This window comes from Bos indicus x Bos taurus, chromosome 29, assembly GCF_003369695.1.
Source record: "Bos indicus x Bos taurus breed Angus x Brahman F1 hybrid chromosome 29, Bos_hybrid_MaternalHap_v2.0, whole genome shotgun sequence".
NCBI classification, from domain to species: domain Eukaryota; kingdom Metazoa; phylum Chordata; class Mammalia; order Artiodactyla; family Bovidae; genus Bos; species Bos indicus x Bos taurus.
In genome coordinates, this window is record NC_040104.1 from 45,889,249 (window position 1) to 45,903,997 (window position 14,749).

The 14,749-nt window shown below is 44.0% G+C and overlaps 1 protein-coding gene across 1 annotated transcript; it reads left to right on the forward strand.

Annotated features, from left to right (window-relative positions):
• Positions 1–1,744: 1,744 nt before the first annotated feature.
• Positions 1,745–10,097, forward strand: LOC113886086 (upstream-binding factor 1-like protein 1). The gene is given in 4 exon segments (XM_027532018.1): positions 1,745–1,938; positions 8,911–9,109; positions 9,112–9,157; positions 9,160–10,097. Coding segments are annotated over 4 exon segments (1,377 nt in total).
• Positions 10,098–14,749: the final 4,652 nt, after the last annotated feature.

Here is a 14,749-nt window from a genome sequence, read left to right on the forward strand (position 1 = left end):
TGCATGCACCTCCCAGGTCTAAGCCTCTCAGGTTCAGGCACTCGGGTAGTCCTCAGAGGCACAGACTCCTTTGGGCCTGCGTTTTGTGCCCTTCCCAGCTCTGAGCAGCTTGGGTGATGAGGTGTTTGGCGAGCGCGGTCACTGCGACTTATCGCCTCTCCTGTCCCTGTCGCTTGGTTTTCTGGGTGTACAACCGGCGCACCTTCTCAGGTGGATGATGACTGTCCAGAACCCTGAGAAATCCTAGTTAGCAAAGAAGCCTGCTTACAGGTTCGTAGATAATGTCTCTCTGGGGCTGTAATTGCTCCCTTCCGGCTCTGGTTGCCTGTCACCAGAGGGGGATGGTCTGCAGCCGGCTGGGTCTGTTCAGCCCTTTGTTCTATGCACGGGCCTGTCAGTGTCTTAGGGATTTTTGCGTGGTAGCTATCCCACAGTCTGGTTTGCTAGCCCAAATTAGTTCACTCTGATTACCCTCGGGGCATTCAGGCCAGATCCTTACTCTAAGCAATGCAGCCCGCGCCTCCCTGCCCAGCCCCCGCTTGCTAGTGTTGGGTGCAGACGTCTGTGCTGCTTCTCTGCTGGGGGAGTAACCGTTGGGCTCGTAATCTGTGGGTTTTAATTATTTACTTATTTTTTCTCCCTATTATGTTGCCCTCTGTACTTCCAAGGCTCGCCACAGACTCAGCAGTGAGAGTGTTTCCTGGTGTTTGGAAACTTCTCTCTTTTTAAGACTACCTTCCTGAGACGGAGCCCCATCCCTACCTCTTTTGTGTGTGTCTCTCTCTTTTTTTTTTTTTTTTTAATATTTTTCCTACCTCTTTTTGAAGACAATGGGCTGCTTTTCTGCGTGCCTGATATCCTCTGCTGACATTCAGAAGTTGTTTTGTGGAATTTACTCAGTGTTTAAGTGTTCTTTTGATGAATTGGTGAGGGAGGAAGTGGTCTCCCCGTCCTATTCCTCTGCCATCGTAGGACCACCTCCCTATTATTATTTTTTAAATAAATTTATTTATTTTAATTGGAGGCTAATTACTTTACAATATTGTATTGGTTTTCCATACATCAATATGAATCCGCCACAGGTATACACATGTTACCATACTGAACCCCTCTCCCACCTCCTTCAATGTACCATCCGTCTGGGTCATCCCAGTGCACCAGCCCCAAGCATCCTGTATCATGCAATGAACCTGGACTTGAGATTCATTTCATATATGATATTATACATGTTTCAATGCCATTCTCCAAAATCATCCCACCCTCTCCCTCTCCCACAGAGTCCAAAAGACTGTTCTATATTTTAATGGGAGGCTAACTACAATATTATAGTGGTGTTTGGCATACATTGACATGAATCAGCCATTGGTGTACAGGTATCAGGGTCTTTTATGATGAGTTGGCTCTTCCAATCAGGTGGACAAAGTACTGGAGTTTGAGCTCCAGTATCAGTGCTTGCAATGAATATTCAGGGTTGACTTCCAAGTTTGCAGGAGATGCAGACAGGTACTGCCAGTCCAAAATGAGACAGGCCATTCTGGGTACTGACCTTCAGGAGGTGGTTAGTAGGACCTTGTCTTTGGGCAAATCAACTATCTGACTAGTTTAGCTGAGCTGCCATCCTGAATACTCAGACCTAATTGCTTGCTTTCTCCCCAGATGCCCAAGGACCCCCTTGGACCACCCAGCAGTAACTAACTGGCAGCTTACAGAGTCAGACTTGCCCCATCTGTCTCAGAGCCCAAACATGTGTCACCTCAAAGGCCTGGATCTGAGTGGGGTCACCATGATGGACTTTGGTCCTGAGATCATCCACGTTATTCTGGAACAAGTTGCAGCCACCCTTCAGGAGCTGAACTTAGAGGAGTGTGGGATCACAGAGTCCCAGCATGAGTCCATCCTCTGCCCTGAGCCACTGTTCAAGCTTGGGACCTTCATTCTGTGTGGGAACGTCCTTTCTGGCCATCCTGGAGAAGCTTCTGAGTCACACCAATGGGCTGAGCAACTTAAGTGATGAGTCTGATCCTGCCCCTCAGGAGAGTGGCAGCCCTCATGGAGCCCTTCACCTGGGCCAACTCGTCCAGCTTCAAGATAAACTCATCGAGATTATGTGGGATTTAGAACATCCAAGGTTCATCTGATTTAATCCAGCCTGTGTCCTCACTGCGGCAACAAGACATTTGATCCTGAGGAGCCCTTTCTGAACCACGGTTATACTCCTTCTAGCTGGATGCATCTGTCAAAGTTTACTTCTGGTCACCTGTAAACTAAAATCTCGGCAGTAGATGCATCAGGAACAGAAAACCAATCCATGGTTTCAGACATCAGCTCAACATGAACGGAAAGGAAAGATGATCGATCTTGCAGTGATGCTGGATTGCAAGGGGAAATGTAGACTTTGGGAGGTGTTGGAACTTTTGGGGATATGTATTTATACAATCAAATATGCACCTCAATTTTTGGAGCTGCATGTGGGTTTGTGACCCACATGTTGGAATTTTCCCTGGGTAGATGCTTCTAAAGCAATTGTCAAAAATAAAGAAACTCTTGTTGAAAACCAACTGCTGCCTTCCCTGATTTAATACTCTCTTTTCAGCTTATACCTCAGCAATCTCCAGATATTGATTTTTTTTAAAAAAGCACTGCATTGTCTATGATCTGAAACCTTACCATTCCTGCACCTTCTTTTTCGGTTAAGAGCATCTTTTAACCCTTTGCTTATTTCTTTGGCTTTCTTGTTCCTCACTGTCTCCCAGAGTTTGCCCAATGTCTTGTCCATTCCACTGGTGATATCATCCAGCCATCTCATCCTCTGATGCCCTCTTTTCCTTCTGCCCTCAATATTTCCCAGCATCAGGGACTTTTCCAATGAGTTAGCTGTTCTCATAAGATGACCAAAATACTGAAGTTTCAGCTTCAGCATCAGTCCTTCCAATGACTATTCAGGACTGATTTCCTTTAGGATTGATGGGTTTGATCTCCTTGCTGTCCAAGGGACTCTCCAGAGTCTTCCCCAGTACTACCATTTGAAAGAGTCATTTCTTCAGTGCTCAGCTTTTCTTAGGGTCCAACTCTCACATAGCCATGTATATGGCTACTGGAAAAACCATAGCTTGACTATACAAAGTGGTGTAGGCAAAGTGGTGTCCCTGCTCTTTATTATGCTGACCAGGTTTGCCATAGCTTTCTGTCCAAGAAGCAAGCATCTATTCTTCAAACCACAGAACTTTATTGTTTTTCTTGCTAACTCTCAGGAAAATGAAACAGATGTAATAACAGATATGGTAATTACGACAAAGATGGAAATTCATATCCGTAAGCATCATGATCAGCATGCCAAGATGTCCGGAGGGTTACCATTAAGATGAAAGCACAGATGATTGCAAAGTTCTGGGAATTTTTATTGTATTTCCACTCAGCTTTCTGCATTTTATTGAATATTCTGTGTTATCAGATCCTTTTCCATAACCAGTGTTGGGAATAAAGGCATAATCCTTTTAGAAAATCTAGAGCAAACATCAGAGAAGGCAATGACAACCCACTCCAGTACTCTTGCCTGGAAAATCCAATGGATGGAGGAGCCTGGTATGCTGCAGTCCATGAGGTCGCTAAGAGTTAGGCATAACTGAGCGACTTCACTTTCACTTTTCACTTTCATGCATTGTAGAAGAAATGGCAACCCACTCCAGTGTTCTTGCTTGGAGAATCCCAGGGACGGGGGAGTCTGGTGGGCTGCCGTCTATGGGGTCACACAGAGTTGGACACAACTGAAGCAACTTAGCAGCAGCAGCAGCATTTTCCTAAAAGGACTTTAAATGTCTGGTCACAACTCAATTATATCTCCTCCTATATCATTCCTATAATCACACCTATATCACTTCTATGTATCACTCCTATAATTGATTATATCAATTATAACTCCTCCTCCCTGCCAGGCATGGAGCGGTGAGAACCAGTTTCAATCTTGTTGGCAGTGTGCAAAACATCTTACAGAACTGAGGACCTCACCTTTGACAGTGAAGGACACACAAAGACAAGAAACTGTGACTTATACACCCACTGGTAGAAGCATGAAGAATACCCATGCCCAAAGTCATGGTCTGAGTCAGCAGGGAGAGCCCTGCAGAGAGCTCTTCATTCCAACAGTTAATTAGATGCTGTGTTACCCTCTGTGTGTATTAACCCACTGAACAGCCAAAGAAATAAGCAAGGAGGTAAGAGTTGCCCCGGGAGGCTTACATGGTGGCTCAGATGGCAAAGAATCTACCTGTAGTCCAGGAGACTGGGGTTCAAGCCCTGGACTGGGAAGGTCCCCGGGAGAAGGGAACACCTACCCACTCCATATGGATACAAGTCTAGCTTTTTAGGTCCATTTAAATTCCCATTAAAGCATATTGATCTCTTCCCTCGAAAAGGCATGGTTTCAAAAGACCTATCAGTAATCACAATTGGCACAGGTTAGTTCAAAAAATGCTAGTATATGGGAAAACCACAGCATGAAAAGTGTTCCTAGGACAAATTTTGCATATTTGAATAAACCTTGTCAGACACAGAGTATAAGACACATTGCATAAGTGTCACTGTGAAGGAGAGGAGAGGAATAGACTAGTGCCTAGAGGGAAATTAGAGCACTATATGTATTTTTTAAAAACTGTACAAAATAAGTTTTATCACTTTAAAGAATATTTAGAAAACCAGAGAAAAGAAGAGAAAATTCAGATCCAATTTAGAGAGGAAATAACTTATGAAGTAAGAACCCTGAAGAATCCTCTTAATGATAGATCTTGAGACCCCTAGATAGCTTGATTCAAACACGGAAAGAAACTAGGAACTCACAGAAAATGGACAGGAAGATATCTGAGACCAAAAGTTTGTCAACAACTTTCTTAATGACATGAAGGAAATAATATTTGAGGTTTTCTTTTAAATATGAACATAAGCGTGCTTTGAATCCTCTATCCCCTCAGAAATATGTGGTCTTAAGGAAGGTGACAATTACAAGCTGAATATCAGAGGATGCTTCTGTTGCTCCGGGAGGAGGAGCAACTGCATCTGGAGGCTCTGGAGAGAGAAGCCAAGGACATTTGTGAACAACTCGAAGAGAGTGTTCAGAATGACTCAGTACAGAGAAAGTCTGAAAGAATTGTACAGACAGCTGACCGAGATATGCCACAAGCTGGACATGGAGCTGCTCCAGATGAGAAAGGAGGGTCCGTCCTCAGAGAGAGAAACACTCTTCTAGACGAGCTGCTGTGACACTGAAATATTACCTATCCAGATATATGGTAACAAAATCAGCAAAACTCTGTGACCAGGGGAAAGTTAATTTTCTTGGCATAAATCTCACTATTAGTTCAGTTCAGTTCAGTCGCTCAGTTGTGTGTGAATCTTTTGGACTTCATGAATTGCAGCACTCCAGGCCTTCCTGTCCATCACCAACTCCCGGAGTTCACTCAAACTCATGTCCATCGAGTCGGTGATACCATCCAGCAATCTCATCATCTGTCGGCCCTTCTCCTCCTGCCCCCAATCTCTCCCAGCATCAGAGTCTTTTCCAATGAGTCAACTCTTCGCATGAGGTGCCCAAAGTACGGGAGTTTCAGCTTTAGCATCAATCCTTCCAATGAACACACAGGAGTGATCTTTAGGATGGACTGGTTGGATCTCTTTGCAGTCCAAGGGACTGTCAGGAGTCTTCTCCAACACCACAGTTCCAAAGCATCAATTCTTCAACCTGCAGCTTTCTTCACAGTCCAACTCTCACATCCATACATGACCACTGCAAAAACCATAGCCTTGACTAGATGGACCTTAGTTGGCAGAGTAATGTCTCTGCTTTTTAATATGCTATCTAGGTTGGTCATAACTTTCGTTCCAATCAGTAAGCATCTTTTAATTTCATGGCTGCAATCTCCATCTGCAGTGTACATTCCCCTAAACCCTTGTCACTCTCTGCTATCCACACCCTGAGGATGCTGAGGTTCTTCCTGTCATCTAGGTAAGACATTTCATGCTGGTATCAATTTTAAAGCACTCTATAATTCGTTTTATTCAGTTGTCTCTTTTGCTTTAATTGTTACTACAAATGGTGAGATTTATCCTTGAACATAGCACTAGGTAGTGAAGACATTGGAAACTTAGATGTTGATGCATCTTGAGGCAAACCCTTCCTGCCCCCTTTCCTTCCTTAATGTGCCTGGAGGAAGCACATCATGTTTTACTTTAGGCTCAGTTATGAAGATAGCTTCTGAGTGTTCTCTATAAAAGAATTAGAAAGCCATATCTAATACACAAACAGGAGTAGTAAAGAACATGAAAAAGGATAGAACTATCATGATTAATGTGATCTTTTCTTTTTTGTTTTTCTTTGATAGGGCTTGGAAAAAATAAGGAAAGGCAAGTATACACTAATGATTTTTGATTTCTGAAAAATTTGTTGTCTTTTTCATGAAGTGGATTCACCATTGTTCCTTGGGACCATGGGGAATTGATTTCAGGTCCTCCCCCATTCCCAAATTCCAGGATAAAGAATCCTTTGTACATAATGCCATAGTATTTGCAGATAAATTCTAAGCATGTTCCTGTACATTTTGCCATCTCTAGTCAACTTATTACAACTAACATTTTACAGTGTAAATTAAATGCAATATAAGTCATTCCCTGGTATGTGGCATTTTCAAGTTTTACATTTTTGGAACTGTCTGTAAATGTTTTCTGATTTTTTCCCATTCAGAACAAGGGAAAAGGAGAAAGGAAGTTTAGAGTGGGAATCTGGGATTGACCTGTACACACCATGTATGAAATATAGTTAGGAAAGTAGCTCTACAAGCTCCTATTGTAAAATAAATGAATAAATAAACAAATAAATAGCCTAGAATGTACAGATTAAATCCATGTGTGAATCCATAGATACAGAACACTAGCATATGTATTATCAATATTGTCTTTTTGGCCATTTTCTATTTCATTTCAAAAGAACTTTGAGGACTTCTGATCCTTGGTCTCAGAAGTTTCCTTTTCATTTGACTGAAAACAAATATACCTGCGAAAGTGAAAGTAGCTCACTCGTGTCTGACTCTTTGAGACCTCATGGACTATACAGTCCATGGAATTCTCCAGGCCAGAATACTGGAGTGGGTAGCCTTTCCTTTCTCCAGGGTACCTTCCCAACCCAGGGATTGAACCAGGTCTCCTGCATTGCAGGTGGATTCTTTACCAGCTGAGTTGCAAGGGAAGCCCAAGAATACTGGAATGGGTAACCTATCCCTTGTCCAGTGGATCTTCCCGACCCCAGGATTTGAACCAGGTTCTCCTGCATTGCAGATGGTTTCTTTACCAACTGAGCTATGAGGGAAGCTGATATACCTGAGAACATGCTGACATCCTTGGCTTTGTTCCACCCACTCACCCCATCCTCTCCAACCTCACCAAAATAAAACTTAGTGAAGGGATTTTTCTAGGATATCACAGAGGAAGCACCTACCCTAGTAAGTTGGAAGGTGAGAAAATTACGAAAGAAACATATTCCCCACACATGACAAGTGAGACTGTGATATTGATAATACTGAGTAGCAGTGACTCAACCTGTTCCATCACAGCAAGCCCCCTGCAGGCAGGACCTCACAGGGAGGTGCTTCCTGATACCCACCAAAGAGCAATGACTTTCAGGACCAGGGCAGCCAGGTTGGACCTGTGTCACTTTGCTGGACTGACAAGAGTAAACATGTCTGGTCAGTGAGCACTTCTGTTTAGACACAGAATGCATCCTTGATGACTACTTTGTGAGTGAAGCCTCAAAGCCTTAGCTTGAATGTCTTGCTCTCTATAAAATGCCCAGGGTCTTTGAATTGATGGAATTGAGGAAGGGAATTAAGTTCAGTGAGTGAAAACTTGGAATAATGTCTGAGAAAAATGGGAAAATTGAAATTTGAGATAATTTTTATTTAGTAAAAAATATGGCAACATTTTTATATTCTCATGCAAGTAGAATATATTGTATATGCAAATCACCAAAAGTAGGAGAATCCTGAGAACATATCCTGTGGTGAAGTCTGCTGTTTTGCAATGCTCATGTGATTAACCTTTGGTCTTGAAATGGAACCAATGTCCTTTGTTACAGGGCTGACTTGGCACAGAAGCAGAAGCCTCAGCCCATGAACCCAGAGCTCCCTTCCTGGCCTCTTTATTCCTACACATGCTGAACCACTTCAGAGGTAAGAGTCAGCCTTTTGATGATCAGGACTTTAGACCTTCATAGCTTAGGAACAAGCCTTCGTTCATTTATGATACATATTCTTGGACATGAAGGAGGTGCATAATTTCCTGAAGTTGTTAACATCTTTTCTGCCACTGTAGTCAGATTACAAACACCAAGGCTGACGTTTGCCCCCTGTAGTTTCCTGAAAATGCCAATCCAGACACAGATATTTAGATATATTTGACACAGGCAACAGCAATGAATCAAAGTTCCTGATTCTCCTCATTCTCTCAGTATTTGGTGATGTCCCTCTTTGGGATTTTGATGATTCTTATACTGATGTGCTGTGGTATCTCATTGATGTTTTAAAGCCCTTTGCTTTTCAGGCCTTTTAATTTTTTTTTTTCCCCTCCCTTCATTTTCTCTTATTCTTTGTCCCTTGAGTGAGAAACCAGTCTTTTATTTTGTTCATTTGTGTGTTAAACATCCTTTTGTGAGATTGAGTGCAAGGCATATTGGGATGGGATCTGAGGATTTTTAACTGCAAAAGAAGCTTCATAATGCTCAATATGAATCTCAATTCAGACTGAGACAGTTTTCATTTACATTCTTAAGGGTAAAGGGAGTGATAGAAGGGACATATCTAAGCAGAGTGTGCTTCTCTCATGTATCCCAAAGGAGAGTGGCTTTCTGTTTCTTTCTCCACAAATACATAGAATCCCACAGACTGCTGGACTTCAGAAAGAACTCACCTGCTCAATCTTGAGAGTGCAGACGGTGGAAATACCATTGAGGTGTCTGATCTGCTGGGACCATACGTTTCACAAAAACCTAGAAAACGTGCTGCCTAAAAGCCAAGATGACTGGTCCAGAGAAAACATTGTTCAATTACTGGAATGTACAAAAAAAAAAAAAATCTATCCAGTGACAAGCACATGTTCAAAATAACTCAGTCGGTGATGGACTGAGAAAAATAGCTTGTAAAGAATTTTCTGGGGAAATGTACAAACTCAAATGGTTAGAGATTTCCCGTAATGTTAGAAAGCTTCATACTTTGACAGAATTAGTCCTGGAAGCTAAGGAAAATGTTCACAATCCTTCCAAAAGCAGAAAACACAAGAAACATCCTGATTTACCCAAGAACCCCTTGACAGCTTACCTCCACTTTTTTAAAGAGATGAGACCTCAGTACCTCCAAAAACACCCCATGATGAGCAACCAGGAGCTGACCAAGGCTCCATCTGAGGAATACAGAAAGCTGCCAGAACAGCTCAAGCTGAAATATAGTCAAGATTTCCAGAAAGAAAAGCAGGAGTTTCAGGAGAAAATGGCTCTATTTAGAAAACAGCACCCTGATCTAGTCCAGAGCTCCAAGAAAACTGATGTCCCCAAAGGAAGTCAAAGCAAAGTGCCAAAGAAGTTTCAGGAAAATGTGCACACAGTGAAGTCTCCCCCAGAAAACAATTTACTCATGAAGTGTAAATTCCAAGGAGAGCCCAAAAAGCCCCTACTGAATGGCTATCACAAGTTCCACCAGGATCTCTGGTTGAGCAGGGAGCTGAAAGTAGTGCCCCCAAGGGAGCGCATGGTGGAGATCAGTAGATGCTGGCAGCGGGTCCCCCAGGACCAGAAGGAGCTTTGTAAGAAGCAGGCGGAGGGACTGCAGACACAGTACAAGGTGGACCTTTATCTCTGGCTCAGGACTCTGTCTCCTGAAGAATATGCTGCTTACAGAGAGGTGACCTGTGTTAAGCGTAAGAACATGAGCATGACAGGGGGTCCGAACCCCAAGAGTAGAAGGATGGGTCTGAAGTCCCCATCATCAAGGAATCTGCAAGGAAGACTTAGAGAGGACCCGGGGCTTCAGGCTGCAGAGATAGCATCATCAGACACGACAGGATAACATTCTCCTGCCTCAGGGAGATCAGAGGAAAATGAGGACGAGGAGGAAGGCAGCCACTCCTCAGCCCCCAGCAGTGAGGATGAAGATGGAGATTTTGAGCCCGAGGAGCACAGCTCCAGCTCATCATCCTCAAGGGACTCCTCTGACTCGGATCCCAGCTGGGTTTAGTTCACATCCTGAAGAGACAGAACTTTCAGCAAAAGTCCATGGGCTCTTCTCTCTATGCCTCTTCATTGCCTTCCTTCTTTCCCTCCCTCTTCATACAAAGTGGAACCTGTTGGAAAGAAGGCATCTTGAACTGTAATCTCTGGCCTCTCCATCTACCCCAGGTTCACCCCGAGAGAAAATCAATGCAATGTGAAGCCTTGTGGAATAAACCCTGAGCTGACTGGGCTGCGGGGCACCCTGGACTAGACTGAGATCCCTGAACTGGAAAGGTTTGCTCTCTTCACCCTCTGCCTGCTAGACGTGTGAGGGGCTCCAGGGGTCTGTAAGCCCCTTCTCTGTGACCTTGTTCCTCAGGACTCAGGCAGTGATCTGGGGAGGGAAGATCTGATTGACTGGATGTAGGTGAGCTGCCTTTAAAAACATTGCCTAGGCCCCTTCTCTCTGAAGTGAGGAGCTGGCCCTTCCTTACCTTGGAAGTGGGCTGGGTACGTGGGCAGCAGCATTTCTATATGTATATTCATCCTTTTAGCTATCAGTGAGATTTTATTACTGATTTCAAAAATTAGAAATTTTAAACTGCTCCATTTGAGTTAGCTTTTCCTTAAAGACAGCATCCTTTGACTCAATTATACTAATTTCCCAGGCCACATCTAAATTCCTTCTGGTTTCCACCACAGGCCATCATGTGTTTACCGTGTGAAGTAAACTGCAAGTCACTCACTCATGCCCGACTCTTTGCGACCCCATGGACTATACAGTCCATGGAATTCTCCAGGCTAGAATACTGGAGTGAGTATCTGTTCCCTTCTCCAGGGCATCTTCCCATCCCAGGGACTGAACTTGGAATTGCAGGCAGACTCTTTACCAGCTGAGCTGCAAGGGAAGCCCAAAAATACAGGAGTGGGTAGCCTATCCCTTCTCCAGTGGATCTTCCTGACCCATGAATCAAACTAGGGTCTCCTGTTTTGCAGTTGGATTCTTTACCAACTGAGCTATCAGGGAAGCCCTTGATTTATTTGTATTATGTTATTAGATTGTATTACTTAGGTGTTATGTAAAAGTATTTTAGTCCACAGGTTGCTAAACTGGGAATTTATGTAGTGGTATGACACTACTTTTATCATTTTGGTTTATTGTTATATTTGAAAACATGTTTAAAGCCAGCGCCATCTCATTAAACATTTCTAAACATTATTTGATGTTTTCACTTTTGGTTCTCATGGACAATTAGTATCACAATTAGTAAGTTGTGTTCTTACATGTGAAAAGGGTTGGGTTTTGAGAATTCATCATACTCCTTCATGTCTTAGTGAAATATTTTATTCTTTATAAATATGCAGGCAGGGATCTACTGTACAGCACGTGGAACTCAGCTCAATGTTGTGACAGCCTGGATGCGAGGGGAGTTTGGGGGAGAATGTACACATGTATAAGTACAGAAGAGTCCCTTCATCCATACTTTCATGAACTGGGAATGAAACTCCAGTCACAGAAGATCCAATTTAAGATTAGAATTAGTGTTTCTAAAATGTCTCACAGTTCATTCACACACAAAAAATCATAAGTGGATTTCTTTCCTCCTGCCAAATCTAAATATATATTTTACTGAGATGTGAGCTGGAGCCTATGGTCTGCAACAAGAGAAGCCACCGCAATGGGAAGCCAGCACACTGCAGTGAAGAGCAGCCCCACTTGCACCAACTAGAGGAAGCCCACGCTCAGCAATGAAGACCAAATGCAGAGGTTCTTGAACTCTCAGTCCTGGAGCCCTTCCTAGTTATTCTGTCCCCTCTCTCCAGGAGTGGAGCCCACCGGTTTCCCTGGGGGTGCGGGCCCTGGAGGTGAGGGGCGCAGACTCTGAGTGTAAAGAGCAGCTCTGGGACCCCTGCAGCCCCCCTCCCCCGACCCCTCCTGCACATCCTCCAAGGGGGACTCTGGGCTGAGCAGAGCCTTACCCCCACTTTCCCAGATGGGCCAGGTACACAAGCATCTGGGGCCTCAGGGAAAAGCTCCCTCTCTGGACAAAACCATGTTGGGCTGTCAGAGTTTCAGTGCCTATGGAGGCAGGGACAAGAACACAAAACCCAGTGTTGCCCACTCAAAGGTCTTCAGAGTCCCTTCCTGCCCTGAAGGAAGGTCCCATTGGACAGCCACCCCCTGAGTCCAGGGCTGAGTTATTAGGGCCCAGAACCCACTGTGGGTCTTCACAGAGCACCAGTGGGAAGATTGTGGGCAGATTGACCTTGGGCAGACAGGATATCACCTCCCTCCTGGGTCCAGTCCCTTCAGAAGCTGCCAGGATTCCTTGGTACCACAGGGTTTTCTCCACCCTGGGGAATTTTGTGAGTTCCTGGAGAACCACAGTTTTTAATCCCTAAACTTCCTCTTGGTCCCTGGGCCTTGGCTACTCCTGGGGATTTTCCAGAGCTAATGGAGCAGAAGGCTTTTCCTCAGACCCTCTTGAGATCCAGTCCTTGGGAAAAGGGAGGTCTCTCCTACCACCCACCCCTGGAAGCAGGTGTCTGAGACACTCCAGCTGAAAGATCTGGGTCCCCGGTCCCCTGGCTCATCCTACTTGCTAATCTGTTATGTCCAGGAGCTTCAGAGAAGTGGAACTCTCCATGGTTTACTCCAGGAGATGTGACATACCTCATTACCACTGAGACTAGAGCAGGAATTGTTGGAGCCAGGGTCCCTCGGGTACCTGGTTGGGGGACCAGGAATGGTGCCTACCTTCCTGTTGAACCTGCTTGGGACCTACATGACACTGAACCTTGAGTCACTCAATGTCTTTCCATAGATTGACTTAAACATGTTCCTACATATTTTCCCAGAGAAAATATCAGAAAGCTAAAAGAAATAAAGTAATTTTGTTTTTTAAAATGTAACAAACAAGTAAACACAGTGATATCCAGTGATGTATATATTTATTCCTGTTATTCCTTTCTTTAAACAACAATTACCACATTGGATCCAGATATAAACTCTTGTAAACAACCAAATATCAATTTTATCACAGATTAATTCAAATCCACTTGGGGGGTTAAATGCTTATGCCAAGGAAAAACAATCTGAAATATTAATATTCTCACTATATATATCTAGAAAAGAGTAGTTAACTTTAGTCTATAAGGCCTAAATAATAATGATAAAACAATACAGATTAACACCCTTTTGATTGATAATTTACATACTATATGTAATTGCTCCTGACAGCCAAGAACACTTCAGTCAGTCTCCCTCCTAACAGCTTTTCAGTAAACACAGATGTTGAGTCTGATCTCAGGTTTCGGCTGTGGGATCCTTAGAGAGCAGAAAAGTGTAGATGGCAATCCTGGAAAGTCCAGGCCCACAGAATAAGTCACAAAATTTTCTGTGACACTTTTGGCCTCAGAATTGAAGACCCTGCAGGTTCACCTACCACATGGTTCCATGCTTCAGCTGCAACCAGCAGAGGAATCTAGAATCATACCCATCGGTGAGCTCTGTGTGTGTGTGTGTTTGTTGGGACCAGGCACACTGGGAAGACTGATTGCAATCACTGCCGTCCCTGCCACACCCACCACACCCAAGGCTCTGGTTCCTTTGCTAAAACTGCTTGTAGTCTTCCCCCCACAGTCTGGTTCTATACTCTCTAATTTCTGGGTATGTTGTGCTGTGCAAGGCTGCTGAACCTCTGGTCCTGTAATTCCATTCTCCACGCCCACTCCCTGCACTCCTGATTCAAGGCATGGATTAGGACATGGGATCAGAGGGTTCTGAGGCCACTGCAGCCATAGCAGGACCAGCACATGCTATACCTGCACTGTACTGTGTTTCCTATCAAAATCCTGTTGCTGTTGTTTAGTTGCTCATTTTCATGTACGACTCTTTGCAACCCCATGGACTGCAGCACATCAGACTTTCCTGTCCTTCACTGTCTCCTAGAGTTTGCTCAAACTCATGTCCATTGAGTAAATGATGCCATCCAACCATCTCACCAACTGTCACCCTTTTCTTCTCCTGCCCTCAATCTTTTCCAGCATCAGAGTCTTTTCCAATGAGTCAGCTCTTCCCATCAGGTGGCCTAAGTATTAGAGCTTCAGCTTCACCATCAGTCCTTCCAATGAATATTCAGAGTTGATTTCCTTTAGGATTGATTTGTTTGATCTCCTTGCAGTCCAAGGGACTCTCAAGAGGCTTTCCCAGCACCACAGTTCAAAATCATCAATTCTTTAGCCCTCAACCTTCTTTACAGTCCAACTCTCACATCCATACATCATGACAGGAAAAACCATAGCTTTGACTCTATGAACCTTTGTCAGCAAAGTGAGGTCTCTGTATTTTAATATGCTGTCTAAGTTTGTCATGGAGAAGGCAATGGCACCCCACTCCAGTACTCTTGCCTGGAAAATCCCATGGATGGAGGATCCTGGTGGGCTACAGTCCCATGGGGTCGCTAAGAGTTGGGCATGACTGAGCAACTTCACTTTCACTCTTCGCTT